Below are 20,022 nucleotides of genomic sequence, written 5' to 3'. Positions count from 1 at the left end.
TCTAACACCATTTCCCTACAAATACTGATTTCATTCAGTTCCTCCCTCTCATTAGACCCTATGTTCCCCGACATCTCTGGGAGTTTATTTGTGTCCTCCTTTGTGAAGACAGAACCAAAGTATGTACAGGTAGACTATCCTTTATCCGAAAACCTCGGGACCAGCCGTGTTTCGGTTTTCGGAAAATTTCGGATTTCGGAAGGTATTTTATAAGACTGGGAAATTTGTCGGGGGTGGGTCGGCGGGGGTCAGTTTCGGCGGGGGGGTCAGCGGGGGGATCGGCGGTGGGGGTCGGGGGTGGGGGTCGTCGGGGTCGGCGGTGGGGGTCGGCGGGGGTCGGGGTCGGCGGGGGGGTCGGCGGGGGTCCGCGGGGGGGTCGGCGGGGGGGGTCGGCGGGGGGGTCGGCGGGTCGGGGTCGGCGGGGGGGTTGGCGGGGGTCTGCGGGGGGGTCGGCGGGGGGGGTCGGCGGGGGTCCGCGGGGGGGTCGGCGGGAGTTGGGGTCGGTGGGGGGGTCGGCGGGGGTCGGGGTCGGCGGGGGTCCGCGGGGGGTCGTCGGCGGGGGTCGGGGTCATGCGCATGACTTACGCTGACCCTCTACTCAGCGTAAGTTGTGCGCCACTCTGGTCATGTCGTGCGCACGACTTACGCTGAACGAAAAAACCTTCGGTTTTTAGAGGGTTTCGGTTTTCGGAAGTTCGGATAAAAGGTAGTCTACCTGTATTTAATTGGCCTGCCTTGTCTTTGTTCCCCATTATAAATTCCCTTGATTCTGACTGCAAGGGACCTACGCTTGACTTTACCAATCTTTTTCTCTTCACATATCTATAGAAGCGTTTACAGTCAGTTTTTATGTTCCCAGCAAGCTTACTCTCATACTCTATTTTCCCCTTCTTAATGAATCCCTTTGTCCTCCTTTGCTGAATTCTAAACTGCTTCCAATCCTCAGGTTTGCTGCTTTTTCTAGCCAATTTATATGTCCTCTCCTTGGATCTTATGTTATCCCTAATTTTCCTTGTTACCAATGTTGAGTCACCTTTTTATGCCAAACAGGGATGAACAAATCCTGTAGTTCATCCATGCGATCTTTAAATGTTTGCCATTGCCTATTCACCGTCAACCCTTTAAATAACAGTCCCCAATCCATCCTAGCCAACTCGTACCTCATACCATCATAGTTTCCTTTATTTAAATTCAGTACCCAAGTCTCTGAATCAACTACTTCATTCTCCATCTTAATGAAGAATTCTATCATATTATGATCGCTCCTCCCCAAGGGGCCTCGCACAACAAGATTGCTAATTAATCCTTTCTCATTACATAATACCCAGTCTAAGATGGCCTGATCTCTAGTTTGTTCCTCGACATATTGGTCCAGGAAACCATCCCATATACACTCTAGGAATTCCTCTTCCACAGTATTGTTACTAATTTGGTTAGACCAATCTATATGTAGATTAAAGTCACCCATGATAACTGCTGTGCCCTTATTGCACACATCTCTAATTTCCTGTTTAATGCCATCCCCAACCCCAGCATTACTGTTTGGGGGTCTGTATACAACTCCCACTAATGTTTTCTGCCCCTTGGTATTTCTCAGCTCTACCCATACAGATTCCACATCTTCAGAACTAATATCCTTGCTTACTATTGTGTTAATCTCCTCTTTAACCAGCAATGCTGCACCACCACCTTTTCCATTTTGCCTGTCCTTCCTGAATATTGAATACCCCTGGATGTTGAATTCCCAGCCTTGGTCACCCTGGAGCCATGTCTCCGTAATCCCAATTATATCATATCTGTTTACATATATTTGTGCAGCTAATTCATCCACCTTATTACGAATGCTCCTCGCATTAAGACACAAGGGCCTAGAAATTCGGTGGGGTTAGCGCCCAATTAGAGGCGTTAGAGGGCCTTGCGCCGGAATTATAGCCGCGATCGAAATTGCGTTGGGCCCTACCATCGGCGTTAGCCGGTAGCGCTGCGCCGGCACCGATGACATCATCGGTGTGCGCAGCGTCCCGGTTGCCACGGTAACGCGGCCGGACGCCCAAATTCAGTTGCGGCCGCCTCGCCCGTGGCAGCCGCAACCAACGATTGTTCAACGGGATGTTGCAGCACGTAGCGCCGGCGCATTAAGGTGGAGCGGCGGCCGGCCGCTTTCCCGGCGGCCGCCTGCCCGCACCTCCCTCCCTGGACTCCTCCACCACCCCCCCGCGGCACTGATGTGTGTGGCCCGCGAGCCCGGCACTTCTCTGAGGTGCCGGGCTCATTTGTCGGGCGAATCGACCGGTCAGCGGTCGGCTGCAGGCAGCTCCTCCTTAACAGAAGGAGGAGGCCTGCAGTACCCCAGCCTGCCGCACCACATCGGGTGCCGCAGCGGGGGATTAGCGCCGCAAACCTGCATTCAGCGCCCATAGCGAGGCGCTGAAACCCTCCATTAGCGCCCGCAGCCGTCTGGGCGCGGGGCAGCTGAATTTTTGGCGGGTGCAGCGGCAATTATCGCGGGCGCAAAATTTCGGGCGCAAAAGCCCTGGCGGAGGCAAACCTAATTTCTAGGCCAAAGCCTTCAGGCTTGTTTTTTTAACACTCTTAGACCTTTTAGAATTATTGTTTACTGTGGCCATGTTTGATTTAAACCCTTGATTTCTCTGACTTCCACTTTTGCTGTTCTCCTTCCTGTCTTTTGGTTCTATCCTTGCTGCCCTTTCCTCTGTCTCCCTGCACAGGTTCCCAACCCCCTGCCATTTTAGTTTAAACCCTCCCCAACAGCACTAGCAAACACTCCCCCTAGGACACTGGTCCCGGTCCTGCCCAGGTGCAAACCGTCCAGTTTATACTGGTCCCACCTCCCCCAGGACTGGTTTTAATGTCCCAGGAATTTGAATCCCTCCCCCTTGCACCATTCTTCTAGCCACGTATTCATCTGAAATATCCTTCTATTTCTACTCTGACTAGCATGTGGCACTGGTAGCAATCCTGAGATTACTACCTTTGAGGTCCTATTTTTTAATTTACCTCCTAACTCCCTATATTCAGCTTTTAGGACCTCACCCCGTTGTTTACCTATATCGTTGGTACCTATATGCACCACGACAACTGGCTGTTCACCCTCCCCCTCCAGAATGCCCTGCAGCCGCTCCGAGACATCCTTGACCCTTGCACCAGGGAGGCAACATACCATCCTGGAGTCTTGTTTGCATTCGCAGAAATGCCTATCTATTCCCCTCACATTAGAATCCCTTATCACTGTAGCTCTCCCACTCTTTTTCCTCCCGTCCCATGCAGCAGAACCACCCATGGTGCCAGGAAGTTGGTTGCTGCTGCCTTCCCCGATAAGCCATCCTCCCCAACAATATCCAAAGTGGTATATCTGTTTGAGAGGGGGATGGCCACAGGGGACCCCTGCACTATCTGCCTGCGCCTACTACTCTGCCTGGTGGTCACCCATTCCCTTCCTGCCTGTGCAGCCTTTACCTGTGGTGTGACCAACTGATTAAATGTGATATCCACAACGTCCTCAGCATCGCGAATGCTCCAGTATGTATCCATTCGCAGCTCCAGCGCCGCAATGCAGTCTGCCAGTGGCTGCAGCTGGATACATTTCCCGCACGCATGGTCGTCAGGGACACAGGAAGTGTCCCTGACTTCCCACATAGTGCAGGAGGAGCATGCCACAGGGCCAAGCTTTGCTGCCATGACTTACCCTTTAATTAATTAAAATTAAATCAATACCACCAATTATTACAATTAAATGATATACTCAAGGGCCCTTGTTTCCTAGCACGACCCGCTACACAACAGAGACCTTAGAAACTATAACCACAAAATTAAGACCTTCTAAACTTTATAAACTATGAACATTAACTGTCATACTATAGAGTAGTATAAGTACTCACCCAATCAGTTGCTTCCTCCTGCCCGCGTCACATTTTGAATTGTGACGTGGCTCTGGAACGCCGCCGCCGGTCTGTGAGATTGGTAAGCCTCTGTAAAAAAGCCCGCGAAAGTGAGTTTAAATACTCACTGAATCTCTGCTCTCACCACTCCCGACACTGGCCTGTGAAAAAAAGCCCGCAAAAGTGAGTTTAAATAGTCACTGACCCTCCGCTCTCAGCGCTCCTGTCACTGGTCTGTGAAGAAAAGCCCGCGAAAGTGAGTTTAAATACTCACTGAACCTCCGCTCTCACCACTCCCGACACTGGCCTGTGAAAAAAAGCCCGCGAAAGTGAGTTTAAATACTCACTGAACCTCCGCTCTCACCACTCCCGACATTGGCCTGTGAAAAAAAGCCCGCGAAAGTGAGTTTAAATACTCACTGAACCTCCGCTCTCACTGCTCCCGACACTGGCCACAAAGAGGGCTGCCCTGGTAGACCCATTGTTTCAGCCTGTTCTTGCCCCACGGAACTGATTTCTTCCTATCTGGACACTATTTTTCCTCCCCTTGTCCGGTCTCTTCCCACCTACATTCGTGACTCTTCCGACGCCCTCCGCCAATTTAACAGTTTCCAGTTTCCTGGCCCCAACCGTCTCTCTTTCACTATGGACGTCCAATCCCTCTACACCTCCATCCCCCACCAGGATGGCCTGAGGGCGCTCCGCTTCTTCCTTGAACAAAGCCCCAACCAGTCACCATCCACCACCACCCTCCTCCGCCTGGCTGAACTTGTTCTCACATTGAACAACTTCTCCTTTGACTCCACTCACCTGCTCCAAATTAAAGGTGTTGCTATGGGAACCCGCATGGGCCCTAGCTATGCCTGCCTTTTCGTGGAATATGTGGAACATTCTTTGTTGCAGTCCTACTCCGGTCTCCTCCTTGACCGTGTCCGTTCCCGCACTTCTGCTCTCATCCCTTCCCCTCCCTCACAGAACCATGATAGGGTTCCCCTTGTCCTCACCTTTCACCCCACCAGCCTCCACATTCAATGGATCAACCTCCACCATTTCCACCACCTCCAGTGTGATCCCACCACCAAACACATCTTCCCCTCATCTCCCCTTTCAGCATTCCGAAGGGACCGCTCCCTCTGCGACACTCTGGTCCACTCCTCAATCAGCCCCCACACCCCTCCCCTCCCCATGGCACCTTCCCGTGCAAACGCAGGAGATGCAGCACCTGCCCTTTTACTTCCTTCCTTATGTTCCCACTGTCCAGGGCCCCAAACACTCCTTCCAGGTGAAACAGCGATGTACTTGTACTTCTTGCAATTTAGTATACTGTATTCGCTGCTCATGATGTGGTCTCCTCTATATTGGGGAGACCAAACGCAGATTGGGTGACCGCTTTGCGGAACACCTCCGTTCAGTCCGCAAGCGTGACCCCGAGCTTCCGGTGGCCTGTCCCTTTAATTCTCCGCTCCACTCCCACGCTGATCTCACCGTCCTCGGCCTCTTGCACTGTTCCAACGAAACTCAACGTAAGCTCGAGGAACAGCACCTCATCTTTCGATTAGGCACTTTACAGCCTTCTGGACTCAACATCGAGTTCAACAATTTCAGACCATAACCTCGGCCCCTATGTTTTCTTTTTTCTCTCACATGGCAGCTGTTGATGATTCTGCCATTGTCATTTACACCTCATCTAGAATCATCTTTTGTTTCTTTACTTGTCCCATTATCATCTCCTTTTGCCTTACATCATCATCCCTTTTGTCTTTTAATCTCTCCTGCCTTCCACCCTATCACAGACCTTCCCTTTGTTCTTTCCTCCCCCGCCTCCCTTTCCCTGCCCCACACTTGCTTAAAAATCTGTTACTTCTCCAACTTTTTCCAGTTCTGACGAAGGGTCATCGACCGGAAACATTAACTCTGTTTCTCTCTCCTTGTTGCTGCCTGACCTGCTGAGTATTTCCAGCATTTTCTGTTGTTGTTTCAGATTTCCAGCATCCGCTGTATTTTGCTATTGTGTTAGGTTCGGAGTGTTCAGTAACTTGGACTGTGTGCGCTCATCCACCAGTCCACACACAAACTTATCTCGCAACGCACGATCCAAAAATGTGCCGAAGTTACAATACAAAGACTGGTTCTTAATAGCTACAATGTGCTCACTGATGGTTTTACTTTGTTTTTGGTTTCTGATACCAAACCTATAGTTCTCCGCTATTTCAAACAGCTTTGGATCAAAATGGTCCTCGAGTTTCTTGACAATGTCTTCAAATGATGCTTCCTTCGCTTTCCCTGGTGCGAGCAGGTTTGTCAACGTTCCGTAGACATCTGGCCTGATTTCCGTAAGAAAAATGTCATTCTTCCATTCATGAATTACTTTATTTTGAGCTTGGACATTCTCATCTGCACCTTCGGTCTCAATAATGTTATTGGCCTTAAAAACATCTCCATCCACTCAATGTAAGAACTGAATGGTTCGCTAGCTCAGTCATACATGCCGAGGCTTCCGATGAATCCCGTAGGTACAGCCATGATTGCCCAATCCTGTTGAACAGTGACTCAGCACGTTACCTGAGTACATGTGAGAATCAATGCTGTTGTTGCTGTGTATACAGACACACGAAGGAGAAGCGCCGACGATTCTACATGATCATTAACGGTAAAACATCGCACAAATTCAGTTTAGGTGCCACAAATTCCCCTTAAACTTGTCCACTCGAATGTTGAACACTATGTCCTTCCATGATCCCTAAAAATGGCTTTGGGATCTCATCCTCATCGTTAAAATGAATGACAGGGACACGACAAATTGCTAGTCCATTTGCTTGCTTTACTAGGCCAAAGCGAACTGAGCATGCTCATACCAAACCATGTGATAATACATTACAACATGCAAAGACATCCACTTCACATCCTCCTTCCACTGTGACACACTTAGAAGAGAGCACACGGAGAGGAAGAAGAAGATATAGAGCATACACTGTCACAAATAGGCAACACTGGGATAAAACACACTGCATCTGCACCACACCCAGTGAGGGTGAATAAAACCTGGCATCATTCATACTAGACTGTGTCCTGAGAATTCTTTGCTGTGAGCAGATTGGCGAGAAATGATGCTCTATTCAGATGTGCTGATGCTGGGTTGAGCGCAATGAGGAAGAGGCTTTATTTGGCTTGAATATTGAGAACTGGCTGGAAATGACTATTTTGCTTTGGCCGTGTCATCCAGTTAACTGAAAGAGTCTCCTGTTAGCAGCTGTTCCATCACTCTAGCTGATTAGCTATTTGTTTGGGCACACAAGTCTTCTGCCTCTTGGCTCGCAATGCTGGCATGGCCGATATTTATTACACTCTCTAGTTGCCCTGAGATTGCGATTGGTGGGCCTTCTCCTTGAACCACTGCTGTTCTGGTGCTCCCATTAGGAAGGGAATTCCAGGGTATTGACAGAGCGACGATGAAGGAACAGTGATACATGTCCTAGTCAGGAGGGTGTGTGAGTTGGATGGGAGCTTTGAGGAAATGGTGTTCTTGCGACTTTGCTGCCCTTGTCCTTCTGGATGGTCGTGGTCACACGGGTGGGAGGCACTGATGAAATAAGCTTTGTGAGTTACTGCAGTACAGCCACAATGATGGCGAGGGTGAATATTGAGTCCTGTGGCCGGACACTGATCAAATGACCTGCTCTGTCCTGGATAGTATGGAGCTGCTTGCATATTGTGACTTGATTCTTCCAGGCAAGCGGTAAATATTCCATCACACTGAGAACTGTTAAATGAATGCAGTATTTCGCAAGTACTAAACAATAACTGCAAAATTCGGTTCCGCAGCACCCATTTTTTGGACGCGGCGGTTGCCGTTTTGATTCCAAAATGGCATCCGCTGCACATGCGCAAACTTCTGGTGTGGGCCGCACTGGACGCCATCTTGGGTAGGCGTTAGCGTGGCTGCAAGCAGTGTGCACCGGAAGTATGCAGAGCAGGCAGATCATGACGTCAATCAGCGTGCAAAGCTGATTTGACATCAGCGCTGCCAATCTGGAACTCAACGCTCCAACTAACATCCTCTCTTAAGCTCACACAGCTGAACACGCATTCAGCAGTGGGAAGGACCCCCCACCAGTGCTATTTAAAGGGATCATCAACTACTTGCAGATTAGTTGCTCATTGATTTCTACTGGCTGTTGCTGCATTTGTAGAAGTGTTTGGTGCTTTGTACAGTTATTGAAAGTCTACAAGGTGTGGTGTGGCAGGTACTGAAGGATTTGTCCTGACTTCAAGGCTTCTGCACAGACCACCTGCTCCTAGACATGGGTGCAGTTGGAAAACAGCACGACAGGAAGAATGGGCAGCGGTGACACCGAGCAGGACAAGCTGCTGGAAGAGGGAGGGGTGGGTGGGCGGAGAGCTGTTCTCAGCAGGAGGCCATATCCGCCCAGGGTGCAATTCTCCTACCTGAACCTCAGCAAAAATCAGTGTGTCAGATGCCTGCGCTTCACCAAGGATGTCCTCACTGAAATCTGCCACGTGTTGCAGCCACAACTGCAACCTCAGAGCAGAGCAAGGACCTCATTGCCAATGACTGTTAAGGTCACGGTGGCCATTGACTTTTATGCGTCAGGCTCCTTCCCGGTCTGGAGCAGGAGATATTTGCAACATCTCCCAGTTTGCTATCCACTGTTGCATAAGGGAGGTCACTGAGGCTCTGTATTCCAAGAGAGCTGAATACATTTCATTTGCTCTAACCAGAGAACAGCAGGAGTGAGCACACGGCTTCGCAAGGATTGCAGGCATCCCCATGGTGCAGCGTGCCATTGACTGCACATACGTCGCTTTGTGGGCGCTGCCTGTTAACTCTGAGATGTACTGCAGCCGAAAGTGATTCCACTCCCTCAATGTACAGCTGGTGTGCAACCATACACAGCGAATCATGCAGGTCAATGCCTGGCAGCAGCCATGATGCCTTCATTCTGCAGCAGTCCACTGTCCCAACTGGATTTGAGCCACCACAAGCCAAAGAGTGACTACTGGGCGAGAAGGGCAAATCCATGCAATAAGGGCACAGCAGTCATCATGGGTGACTTTAATCTACATATAGATTGGGCTAACCAAATTAGTAACAATACTGTGGTGGAGGAATTCCTGGAGTGTTTACAGGATGGTTTCCTGGACCAATATGTCGAGGAACCAACCAGAGATCAGGCCATCTTAGACTGGGTATTATGTAATGAGAAAGGATTAATTAGCAATCTTGTTGTACGAGGCCCCTTGGGTCGGAGCGATCATAATATGATCGAATTCTTCATTAAGATGGAGAATGAAGTAGTTGACTCAGAGACTAGGGTCCTAAATTTAAATAAAGGAAATTACGATGGTCTAAGGCGTGAATTGGGTAGGATTGATTGGGGAATGTCACTCAAAGGGTTGACGATGGATAGACAATGGCAAACATTCAAAGACCGCATGGATGAACTACAGAATTTGTTCATCCCAATTTGGCATAAAAATAAAACAAAAAAGGTGACTCAACCGTGGCTAACAAGGGAAATTAGGGATAGCATGAGATCCAAGGAGAGGATATATAAATTGGCCAGAAAAAGCAGTAAACCTGAGGATTGGGAGCAGTTTAGGATTCAACAAAGGAGCACAAAGGGATTAATTAAGAAGGGGAAAATAGAATATGAGAGTAAGCTTGCAGGGAACATAAAAACTGACTGTAAAAGCTTTTATAGATATGTGAAGAGAAAAAGATTGGTGAAGTCAAGCAAAGGTCCCTTGCAGTCAGAATCAGCGGAATTTATAATGGGGAACAAAGAAATGGCGGACCAATTAAATACATATTTTGGTTCTGTCTTCACAAAGGAGGACACAAATAACCAAATAACCTCCCAGAGAGGTCGGGAACATAGGGTCTGATGAAAGGGAGGAACTGAAAGAAATCAGTATTTGTAGGGAAATGGTGTTAGGGAAATTGATGGGATTGAAGGCCGATAAATCCCCAGGGCCTGACAATCTACATCCTAGGGTACTTAAGGAAGTGGCCCTAGAAATAGTAGATGCATTGCTGATCATCTTCCAACATTCGATGGAATCTGGAACAGTTCCCATGGATTGGAGGGTAGCTAATGTTACCACACTATTCAAAAAAGGTGGTAGAGAGAAAACGGGGAATTATAGACCGGTAAGCCTGACATCGGTAGTGGGGAAAATGCTAGAGTCCATTATAAAAGATTTAATAGCAGAGCACTTGGAAAACAGTGACAGGATCGGACAAAGTCAACATGGATTTACAAAAGGTAAATCGTGCTTGACTAATCTACTGGAATTTTTTGAGGATGTAACTGGTAGAATAGATAAGGGAGAACCAGTGAATGTTGTGTATTTGGACTTTCAGAAGGCTTTTGATAAGGTCCCGCATAAGAGATTAGCGTGTAAAGTTAAAGCACATGAGATTGGGGACAAGGTACTGACTTGGATAGAGAACTGGCTAGCAGACAGGAAGCAAAGAGTTGGAATAAATGGGTCTTTTTCCGAGTGGCAGGCAGTGACTAGTGGGGTACCGCAGGGATTGGTGCTAGAACCCCAGCTATTCACAATATATATTAATGATCTAGACGAGGGAACTAGATGTAATATCTCCAAGTTTGCAGACGACACAAAGCTGAGTGGGCGTGTGTGCTGTGAGGAGGATGCAGAGAAACTCCAGTATGATTTGGACAGGTTGGGTGATTGGGCAGATGCATGGCAGATGCAGTATAATGTGGATAAATGTGAGGTTATCCACTTTGGTGGCAAAAACAGGAAGGCAGATTATTATCTGAACGGCAATAGATTGGGAGAAGGGGAAGTGCAACGAGACCTGGGTGTCCTTGTATACCAGTCGCTGAAAGTAAGCATGCAGGTGCAGCAGGCGGTTAAGAAGCCAAATGGTATGTTGGCCTTCGTAGCGAGAGGATTCGAGTACAGGAACAAGGATGTCTTGCTGCAGTTGTGCAGGGCCTTGGTGAGACCACACCTTGAATATTGTGTGCAGTTTTGGTCGCCTTATCTGAGGAAGGATGTTCTTGCCATGGAGGGAGTGCAGCGAAGATTTACCAGACTGATACCTGGGATGGCAGGAATGACGTATGAGGAGAGATTGGGTCGATTGGGCTTCTACGCGCTGGAGTTTAGAAGAATGAGAGGGGATCACATTGAAACTTATAAAATTCTAACAGGACTAGACAGACTAGATGCAGGAAGGATGTTCCCGATGGCGGGGGAGTCCAAAACCAGGGGTCACAGTCTAAGGATAAGGGGTAAGCCATTTAAGACAGAGATGAGGAGGAATTTCTTTACCCAGAGAGTGGTGAACCTGTGGAATTCTTTACAACAGAAGGCAGTTGAGGCCAATTCATTAAATATATTCAAGAAGGAGTTAGATATATTTCTTAAGGCTAAAGGGATCAAGGGAAATGGGGAGATGGCAGGGACAGGGTACTGAGTTTGGTTGATCAGCCATGATCTCATTGAATGGCGGAGCAGGCTCAAGGGGTGGAATGGCCTACTCCTGCTCCTATCTTCTATGTTTCTATGTTACCTTACCTCTGTCACTGACCATCACAGCGTCCGCTTGGCCACAATGCAAAAATAAAAGCCAACACAAAATAAACATTCCAAACCAAATTTATCAATGAAAGCATGCTATATTGCATACAAATGTAAACTAATTCCACTTGTTCATTCCCTTAGTGCCTGTCTTCCCTGTACCTCTGCCTGTCTTAGTGCTCTTATGCAGTGCTACCCCAATGGCTGCGACATGGCTGGTGGAAGGCTGCTGACTTTCAGTGGGGGAGACTGCAGCTGGCCTTGGAGGATGACCTTGAGCAGCTCTGGACCTAGAAGGCCCAGCTTCGGACTGCACCATCTCAGCATGGGTGGCAGCAGTCTGGGCTGACTGGCTGACAGACAATGGCAAGGGCACTGCAGGAGTGGCAGTGGTGAGAGGACGAATGCTGTCATCCTGAGAGGACAGTTCGTGCTCCATGGAACCACTGCCAATCACGCAGGATCATGCCTCAGCAATCCTAGTAATCTTTTGGAGGATAGATTGCTGGACTGCTGTGACAGTCTGCAAGCCCCTGTCCACACTGGTAAATGCAGTCATGGTAGCAGCAGCCTGAGCTTGCATGGCAGCAAGCTGAGCTTTCATGACAGGAGTCTGAGCTTCCACTGCAGCACCCAGACATTGCAGCACAAGCAGAAGCTACCCAATGAAAGTTGAGACATTGGCTGAATCATGGTTGGGTCCACAAGTGTGCTAATGGGGATGGCTATCACTCCCATGCTGGTAAGAATGGGTTCCAAGCTCTGCACAAAACCCTGTGCCAATTTGCCGCCAGACTCTTCCATTCTCTTTGACATCACAGACAGGCCTTCAGTCAGGCCTGCCAATGCACCAAGTATGTGCATACCCATCAGCCTTCTTCTGTAGGCTGCCCTATCGAAGTGCTTATCTGAGTCCACTGCAGCAGAACTCGTGTGCGACCTCGCCCTCTGGGGAGTTGGCACCTGTGTTACTCTTGCCCCCTGCCCTGGCTGCAGGCCACCCGTGCCCAGAGACTCACTACATGCAGATCCCGCATCTAAGCTCTCCTCTAAATTACGCGCAGCTGATGGCTGCCAGTGTGAAATTGAGTGACAATGCTGCGTTTTCATCATCACTGCCTTCTTCTTCTTCTTCCAGTTTTTGCTCTTCCACTGCTGCCTGGCCAGCTTGCAGTTCTTGGGTATCTGAAAGGAGGAAGGCACAAGGGTAGGGTAGGGTTGTGGTGAGGGGAGGGGCTGGAAAGCAAGAGGTGCATGCTTACAGCATGTGCAGCTTGTAAATCAGAAAATATCATGGGATGAAGAGTAAGTGGACTGTGAGGAGGAGGATTAGGTATGAGGTTACTGTGGTCTTCGATTGTTTCAGTCCCGCCTCTGACTACGGACTCGGCGATGCCCACTCCAGTGATGGCGTCCACCGTCTCCTCCATTGGGGTTAGGTCATGCAGCCATGCCTGTCCCCCGCCAGTTAGCTTCTGGTGCTTCCAGTTATGTGCCAACTTGTCCTGCAAGAGAGAGGGAAGTGTGTCAGTGAGTGTGGTGCAAGGTTTTTGGGTGATGTGGCTGTCATGGTTGAATAGCTGGCAGTGTGTGCAAGCTGTGAGATGTGGGTGTGAGTCTTGCAACAGTGGTAAGTGTATGAGCGTGAGGTGAAGTTATGAATGTGAGGTATGAGTCCTGTTTGGTAGAGATTGTTGGTAGGTGAATGATGGGGATGTGTGGTGCACTGAGCAGTGTGTGAGGCTACTGGTGCAGATGGTGGGATATGGCATTTGAAGATGCATTCACTAACCTTGGCCACTTGTGTAAGGTCATTGAACTTTTTGCGGCACTGCATTCAGGTCCTCAGGTCTTGACTTCTGGCATTGACCGCCACGGCTACCTGCTCCTTTGCAGAGTTTGCCTGGAGCTCCTCTTGGCCCCCTGTGGATAGAGGACCCCTCTCCTACTATCTACCTCCTTCACCAAGGCCTCCAGTGTAGCATCCGAGAACCTTGGAACACGCTCTCCTCCCTGTTGCGCCGTTAGTTACTGTTCTTGCAGGCCAGACTCTCTTCCCCAGCCACTTCCAGCACCAGCTCCAGATAGAATGCACCTCCCCTTTAAATAGTGCAGGCTAGCTTTAAGAGGTGCAGGCTGGCCTTAAGTGGTGCTGGCCTCACATGAACTTATGCCCCCTGCTGAGATGCTGAGCCACTGAGCAGTGATTTCAGCTGCCTCAACTCTGCAGTCATTTAAATTAGCAGGTACAAAGTTTGCGGGCTGCCTGCATCAGAAGCAACGGCCGCGGGTTAATCGCATTTTCAGGGGCTGTCGAATTTAGCTCCAATGTGTTTAATTGCTCGTACATTATCAATAGTTGGAAATAGAAGCAGGAAATGCAAAAGAAATGCAGAGGTATTCCGTATAAAGAAATTGTTAGCATTGTGTAAAAATGGTGCAGTGGTTATTTAATACACAGATAATTATTTTTATAGTTACCTTTAGAGTTGGTGCCACAGCAGGCTCCAAGTCATATCCTGTCAGATTCCCCTGACTCAGCCTTTTGCTTTGCCTTTTTTTGGCTTTCTTTTGTTTCTTTTCAATCTTGTTATTCACTTCCTGAGCCTTGTAGGTGGCGGGGCGCCAAGAGGGGTCAGGAGGTGAGTCACTTGTCGTAGAGTGTTCAGGCTTTGCCGTGCTCCTGTAGTCACGGTGTTTAAATAACTGGGCCAGTTAAGCTTCAATCAGTAGTGGCCTCCAAGATGTTGATGGTGGGGGACTTGGGAATGGAGGTGCCACACTCCTAACCTTACGGTGAGCAAAGGTCACTGATGAAGTATCTGAAGGTGGTTGGGCCTTGGATGCTGCGCTTAGGAACTCCTGCACTATATCCTGGGGCTGTGAGGAGTGGCCAGTGACAGCCACAACCATCTTCCTTTCTGTCAGGTATGACTGCAGCCACTGGAGGGGTTTCCCTTTGACCCCACCCGTTGACCTCAGTTTTGCTATGAACCTTTGGTGTCATGCTCGGTCTAATGCTGCCTTGAGCTCACAACCGGCTACTCTCACCTGACCTCTGCCGATCAGCTCTTGTGTCCATGTCTGGATCAAGGCTGTGATGGGGTCTGGAGCCAAGTGGTTCTGGCAGAACCCAAACTGGGTTTCAGTGAACAGGTTATTATAGTGAGTATGTGCCACTTGATGGCACTATTAATAATTCCTTGGCAGCATTTCACTAATGTAAGACGACACTATTTGCATTAATAAGGGAATTTATGCCAGCTCCCTGTGGGTCAGTCAGCATAACTGCTGCTCAGTGAGGAGCTGAGCCTAACAGGCACAGTCAGTGCCCTGTTTCAATTCCTGGTCTGTGCTGAGTTAGCTGGTCCCAGATGAGATGACAGTAATGGCGTGAAAGAAGGGAAAATAATTCAACTAGGGTTCTCACTGCTGATTGTTGTCTGATAATCCCACTGAAATCTCCTGATTATCATCGCTCCACCATTGGCGGCTGTGCCTTCTGCTGCTTAGGCCCTAAACTTTGGAATTCCCTCCCTAAACCTCTCCGCCTCTCCCTCCTTTAAACCTACTTCTTTGAACAAACTTTTGGTCACATGTACTAATCTCTCCTTATGTTACTCGGTGTCATATTTCATCTGATAACGCTCCTGCGAAGTGCTTTGGTACGTTTTGCAACATTAAAGGCGCTATATAAATGCAATCTGTTGTTGACAGATGGGGCCTTATTATAACATCTCACTTAAATACGGCACCTCAGGCAGTGCAGCAGTCCTTCAGTACTGCACTGAAGTTTCAGCCTCATGACCTTTTGACTCAGAGGTGAAGGTGCTACCAACTGAGCCAAGGCTGACAACCCCTGAGGGCACCTTTGGTGAACTCGTGCTCCCACTGTAGAGCTTCACTTGTTCAGATTAGATCGGGAATTTAGGAGTGGAGATCAGATTAATTGTTGTTGTTGAAAGTGCACTTGTGTGGATGCTGGGTGAGGACAGGATTAGGCTCTTGCGTGACCCTCCAGTCAAGTAGCCTGGCAACACTCACTGCCCAGCCTCACACATGAAGAATGTCCGCATAGTTAAAGGTGACTGGCACCACAACAAGGAATCAGCGCCCTCAGGAGAAGAGATTACACAACTCGAAGAGGGAACAAATAATTTTTTAAATGAGGTAAAATTTCCGAATGGGCATTCCCGGCACAGAGTCTCGCCCACCAGAAGGGCCTATTGGCTTATCACAGGCATGTTCCCCACGATTCCCAACAGGGAAGTGCACAGGGAGTGAGCCCACAAGTGCCTGATATGGACTCCCGGTGGGTGAGACTCTGTGCTGGGAGCACGTATTGGAAAAAAGTTATCTTTGCTCCAAAACATGATTTCCCTGAAAAAACAAAATGTTAAGCTTGCCGTCGTAATAAAAGCTTTGAGGTCGTTGAAAGTGGAATAAGCTTAAAAATTCAGTGTGGTTCGTACACAATTAATAACAACATTCTTACACAAGTCTCCCGGTAGAGAATTGAGCTTCCATCTTTACGGACACGAGTCAGGAATCTCCTCGGCGCTGACCGCCATAACTTTGCTTAGGTTTCCACCGCACTTGCGGCAACGTTATGGCAGTGGTGCGGGAGTAGTTGTGAGGAGATTCCTGGCCATAATTTTATCTCTTAGCTTGTAAGTCAGATGGCTTACGGCGCTGTTTAGCCATGCTGTTAAGTTACAGACTACATTGAAGCGTTCTGTTTAAGTTACAGACGCAGTTTAGCTCTGGACTTCATTTTCCCAAAGACACCTCGGTGTGGCGGGGGCATTTTATCGAGGGGTAAAGGGGTGGTTTATCGTGCAATGATGCATAATACTGGATTAAATGTCTCAGCACTATTTGTCAAGTTCAGGAGGGCAGTGCCAGGCATGAGGATCAGGAATGTTAACCTACACAAATATAAAGAAAGTCTGCATTGATCTTGGGGGCTGTAAAATACTCTTTTTGTCTTTGGTGTTGCTCGAAGGAGGTGAGAAACATAGGATTTCCATCCAGGGTTGGAGCAGCAATTGGACCCAATCGAGGAAATCAATATGTTTATTAACTGCAGTATTTCTTCAACATTGCATTCTGTTCTTCTACAGAAATCCTGAATGGAGGCATCTACATTGACCAGAACAAGTTTCTATGCTATGTCAACACTATTCATTGGCAGGATATCGTGCGCGACCCGCCAACTGCAGATATTATAATCGTTCCCACCAACAACACTGTGGCATGTAAGTATCACCCCTTTACATCTCTGTTCAGATAGGATCCAGTCACTGAGATGCTTTTTCTAATGGTTCAGATTAATATCAAATGGCTAATGAACATTATATAAAAAGGCTGATTCCACAATCGAGGAGCGAAGCTCTAGGGAGCGCTGGTCAGGGAGTCACTGGCCCCACAGCCCAGGATTTCCCAACCAGAGCTCCCTGTGAGCGCCGTTCTGCACCGGGATTGGGAATCAGCACTAGTGTCTTCATCACTCTGAGCGATTGATGAAATTAGAAATTTGTCTAGACAGTCGTCCGGGCCTTTTGGTCCAACTTAAGGCTAAATGGATCAAGGGATATGGGGAGAAAGCAGGGACAGGGTACTGAGTTTGAATGATCAGCCATGATCTCATTGAATGGCGGAGCAGGCTCGAGGGGCCAAATGGCCTACTCCTGCTCCTATCTTCTATGTTTCTATGTAACTAGTCTATTCAACACTGTTAGTCACTGTAAAACAACGGTGTTTAATACATTAGTCACTTGCCACATGTGGCGAAGTAGAAATTCAGACGCTAAAAGTTGCATTTCTGATTAGTAAATAAAAAATGAGTATTTACACTGTCGTTAAACATGTGATCTCAATACTCAACTTTGCACGGTGTGTTCATGTGTACTTTAATCTTTTTATGCGTTTGTTGGTAAAATGGTAAGATGAAAGCAGAGTGTTCAAGTGCTTTTTGATCATTGTATGTGGTTACTTCCTTGGTTACTGAATAGTGGTAGATATTTGTTACGTAAATATGCACGTGTGAAGTACATTTACCTGTATTGTGCGAGTGTATGTGGTGCTTTTTTCATTTTAAAAAATTCATTCTTGGGATATGGGCGCCGCTAGCAAGGCCGGCATTTATTACTCATCTCTAGTTGCCCTCAGACGGTGGTGGTGAGCAATGTTCCCGCTAATTATTTTTGGTACATGGCCCCTTTAACGGGCATGCATGGTTTTTCCATTTAAGAGCCTGGGAGCCATTTGTGCGGGACCTCCAGACAAAACATTGGTGGTCAGCCATCTGCTTGAATGCTGCAGTCCATGTGATGTGCGATGAAGGTGCTTCCACAGTGCTATTCGGTAGGGAGTTCCAGGATTTGGACCCAGCAATAACAAAGGAACAAATTTTGTTTGATAACGCTCCTGTGAAGAGCTTTGGGATGTTTTGCTACGTTGGAACCAGTGATAATGAAGGAATGGCTGATACATTTCCAAGTCAGAATGGTGTGTGACTTGGAGGGGAACTTGGAGGTGGTGGTGTTGCCATGCGCCTGCTGCCCTTGTCTTTCTAGGTGGAAGAGGTCGCGGGTTTGGGAGGTGCTGCCGGAGAAGCCTTGGCAAGTTGCTGCAGTGCATCTTGTAGATGGTACACACTGCAGCCACGGTACGCCGGTGGTGGAGGGAGTGAATGTTTAAGGTGGTGAATGGGGTGCCAATCAAGCGGGCTGCTTTGTCCTGGATGGTGTCGAGCTTCTTGAGTGTTGTTGAAGCTGCACTCATCCAGGCAAGTGGAGAGTATTCCATCACATTCCTGACTTGTGCCTTGTAGATTGTTAAGTCTGTGTGTCCCAGTTATGCTTATTATAAATCACTGGACACAGACCACAAGAATAACTTTAACAGGTCTTTACTATTCGGAGGTCAGGGCTGAACTGCCCAGCAAATCCCTACACAACACTTATATACCGGTGTGGTCACCACCGGTATTACAGTATACAGCAGCCAAGAGAAAGTAATACATCTCTTAAGGTAGTTCTCTTAAGGTGGAACAGGTTACATAGACCACATAGATGGTGGAAAGGCTTTGGGAAGTCAGGAGGTGAGACACTCGCTGCAGAATACCCAGCCTCTGACCTGCTCTTGTTGCCACAGTATTTCTGTTTTCTACTAAAATTAGTGCATGTGGCTAAATTGGTGTTGCCATGGTCACACCTGCGGCTAGTCTGCAATTTCTGTTGGACAACACTGCTATAAAAGAAAGACTTGCATTTATACATAGCATCATATCACATCTCTCAGAGCATCCCAGATGCTTCTCATAAAACAAATTACACTGAAGTGGAGTGAATTATTGTGTATGCAGATGCAGCAGACATTTAGCAAGATCCCATGAGCTGCAATTGGATGGATTACCAATGAGCTTTAGTGTTGGTTGAGGGAACAGTGATAGGAAGCGCATCAGGAGATGTCCCTGCTCTTCTTCAAGCAGTGAGGTTTTTAATGACCAATACAAACAGCAGATGGGATCTAGGTTTAACATCTCATCACAAGGGTGGCCCCCACAGCAACTTAGAATTCCCTCAGTACTGCACCTGGATATCAACCGACAGTTATGAGCTCAAGTCCTGATGTGGATGGTTGTGAAATTGGCCCATGTAGACTCTTTCTGACTTTTCCCTTCCTCCTGGTGCAGCAGCAACGTTCCTTGGCCTCGCACACCCAACAGCCAAGGCCAAGGCCAAGAATTTGTTGTGCAGGGCAATGTAAGCACAGACTGGCAGCTGACCATTCTATGGTATAGTGGGTCGGTACAGCGAGAAGGCTGCTCCAGGGTGGGTGTCCCGTCTTTTTTTTAACTGGAAATGAATGGGATCAGTAATGCCTCTGTGCAGCCTCTTCTACCCTCTCCTAAGGTGGCTACTGCTTGCAAATGGAAGAATGCTTGTGAAAGCATTACCTCATAATACAGCCATACAAACAAAAAGCAAAACAGGAACTAATAGAGTGCCGGTGCCTGCAAGAAGAAATTGGTCCCGTGTAGTGATGATAATGGACTCTCCAAAATCAGCAGTGAGCATTCAGAGAATACTTGCAGTGAAAGAAATATTAGTGATTAATCACAAGGTTGCGAAGCATGTTAATGAATATCCCACTGAACTGTGCAAGGGAGGCTCAGTAAACATTAACGCTTTCTGTCATGCCAACTGCTTTTTTTCCTTAAGATTTCAAACAGGAGTCATTCCTGGGATCCCATTGAGTAGCAAGGAGCAATGCAAAAGGAATACCAGTCGGGGTCATCTCTCAGCCGGGAAGTCCATTAAAACAAAGAGTGTATGTGAGCCAATTTGGACCGGGCTCTGTTTAATTGCCAGAAGCAGAATTTGTGAGATGGTCCTTTGAGGCTAAGCGTAAATAGTTGGAATGAGACTGTTGTACACCAACCCTTTTTTTCAAAACAAAATAACTCAAAGCATTTAAAGTAGCACGGTGGGATGAAAGCTTGCAAGTATGGGCGAGCTGACTTGCTTTGCGTGTAGAT

The 20,022-nt window shown here is 48.0% G+C and overlaps 1 protein-coding gene across 2 annotated transcripts in view; it reads left to right on the top strand.

Moving 5' to 3' along the window:
* erbb4b (erb-b2 receptor tyrosine kinase 4b) overlaps positions 1 to 20,022 on the top strand; it is a 1,694,493-nt gene that overhangs the window by 808,078 nt on the left and 866,393 nt on the right. For both annotated transcript variants that reach the window (XM_085985415.1, XM_085985416.1), the window contains exon 4: positions 16,601 to 16,735. In XM_085985415.1, coding sequence (XP_085841541.1) covers positions 16,601 to 16,735 — 135 coding nt within the window. The remainder of the gene's footprint in view (positions 1 to 16,600; positions 16,736 to 20,022) is intronic.

Source organism: Somniosus microcephalus, chromosome 4 (genome assembly GCF_052327205.1).
Source record: "Somniosus microcephalus isolate GS21.2 chromosome 4, FLI_Smic_1.0, whole genome shotgun sequence".
Taxonomy (NCBI): Eukaryota; Metazoa; Chordata; class Chondrichthyes; order Squaliformes; family Somniosidae; genus Somniosus; species Somniosus microcephalus.
Note: the sequence above shows the minus strand (reverse complement) of the source record. Positions and strands in the feature narration are given on the sequence as shown.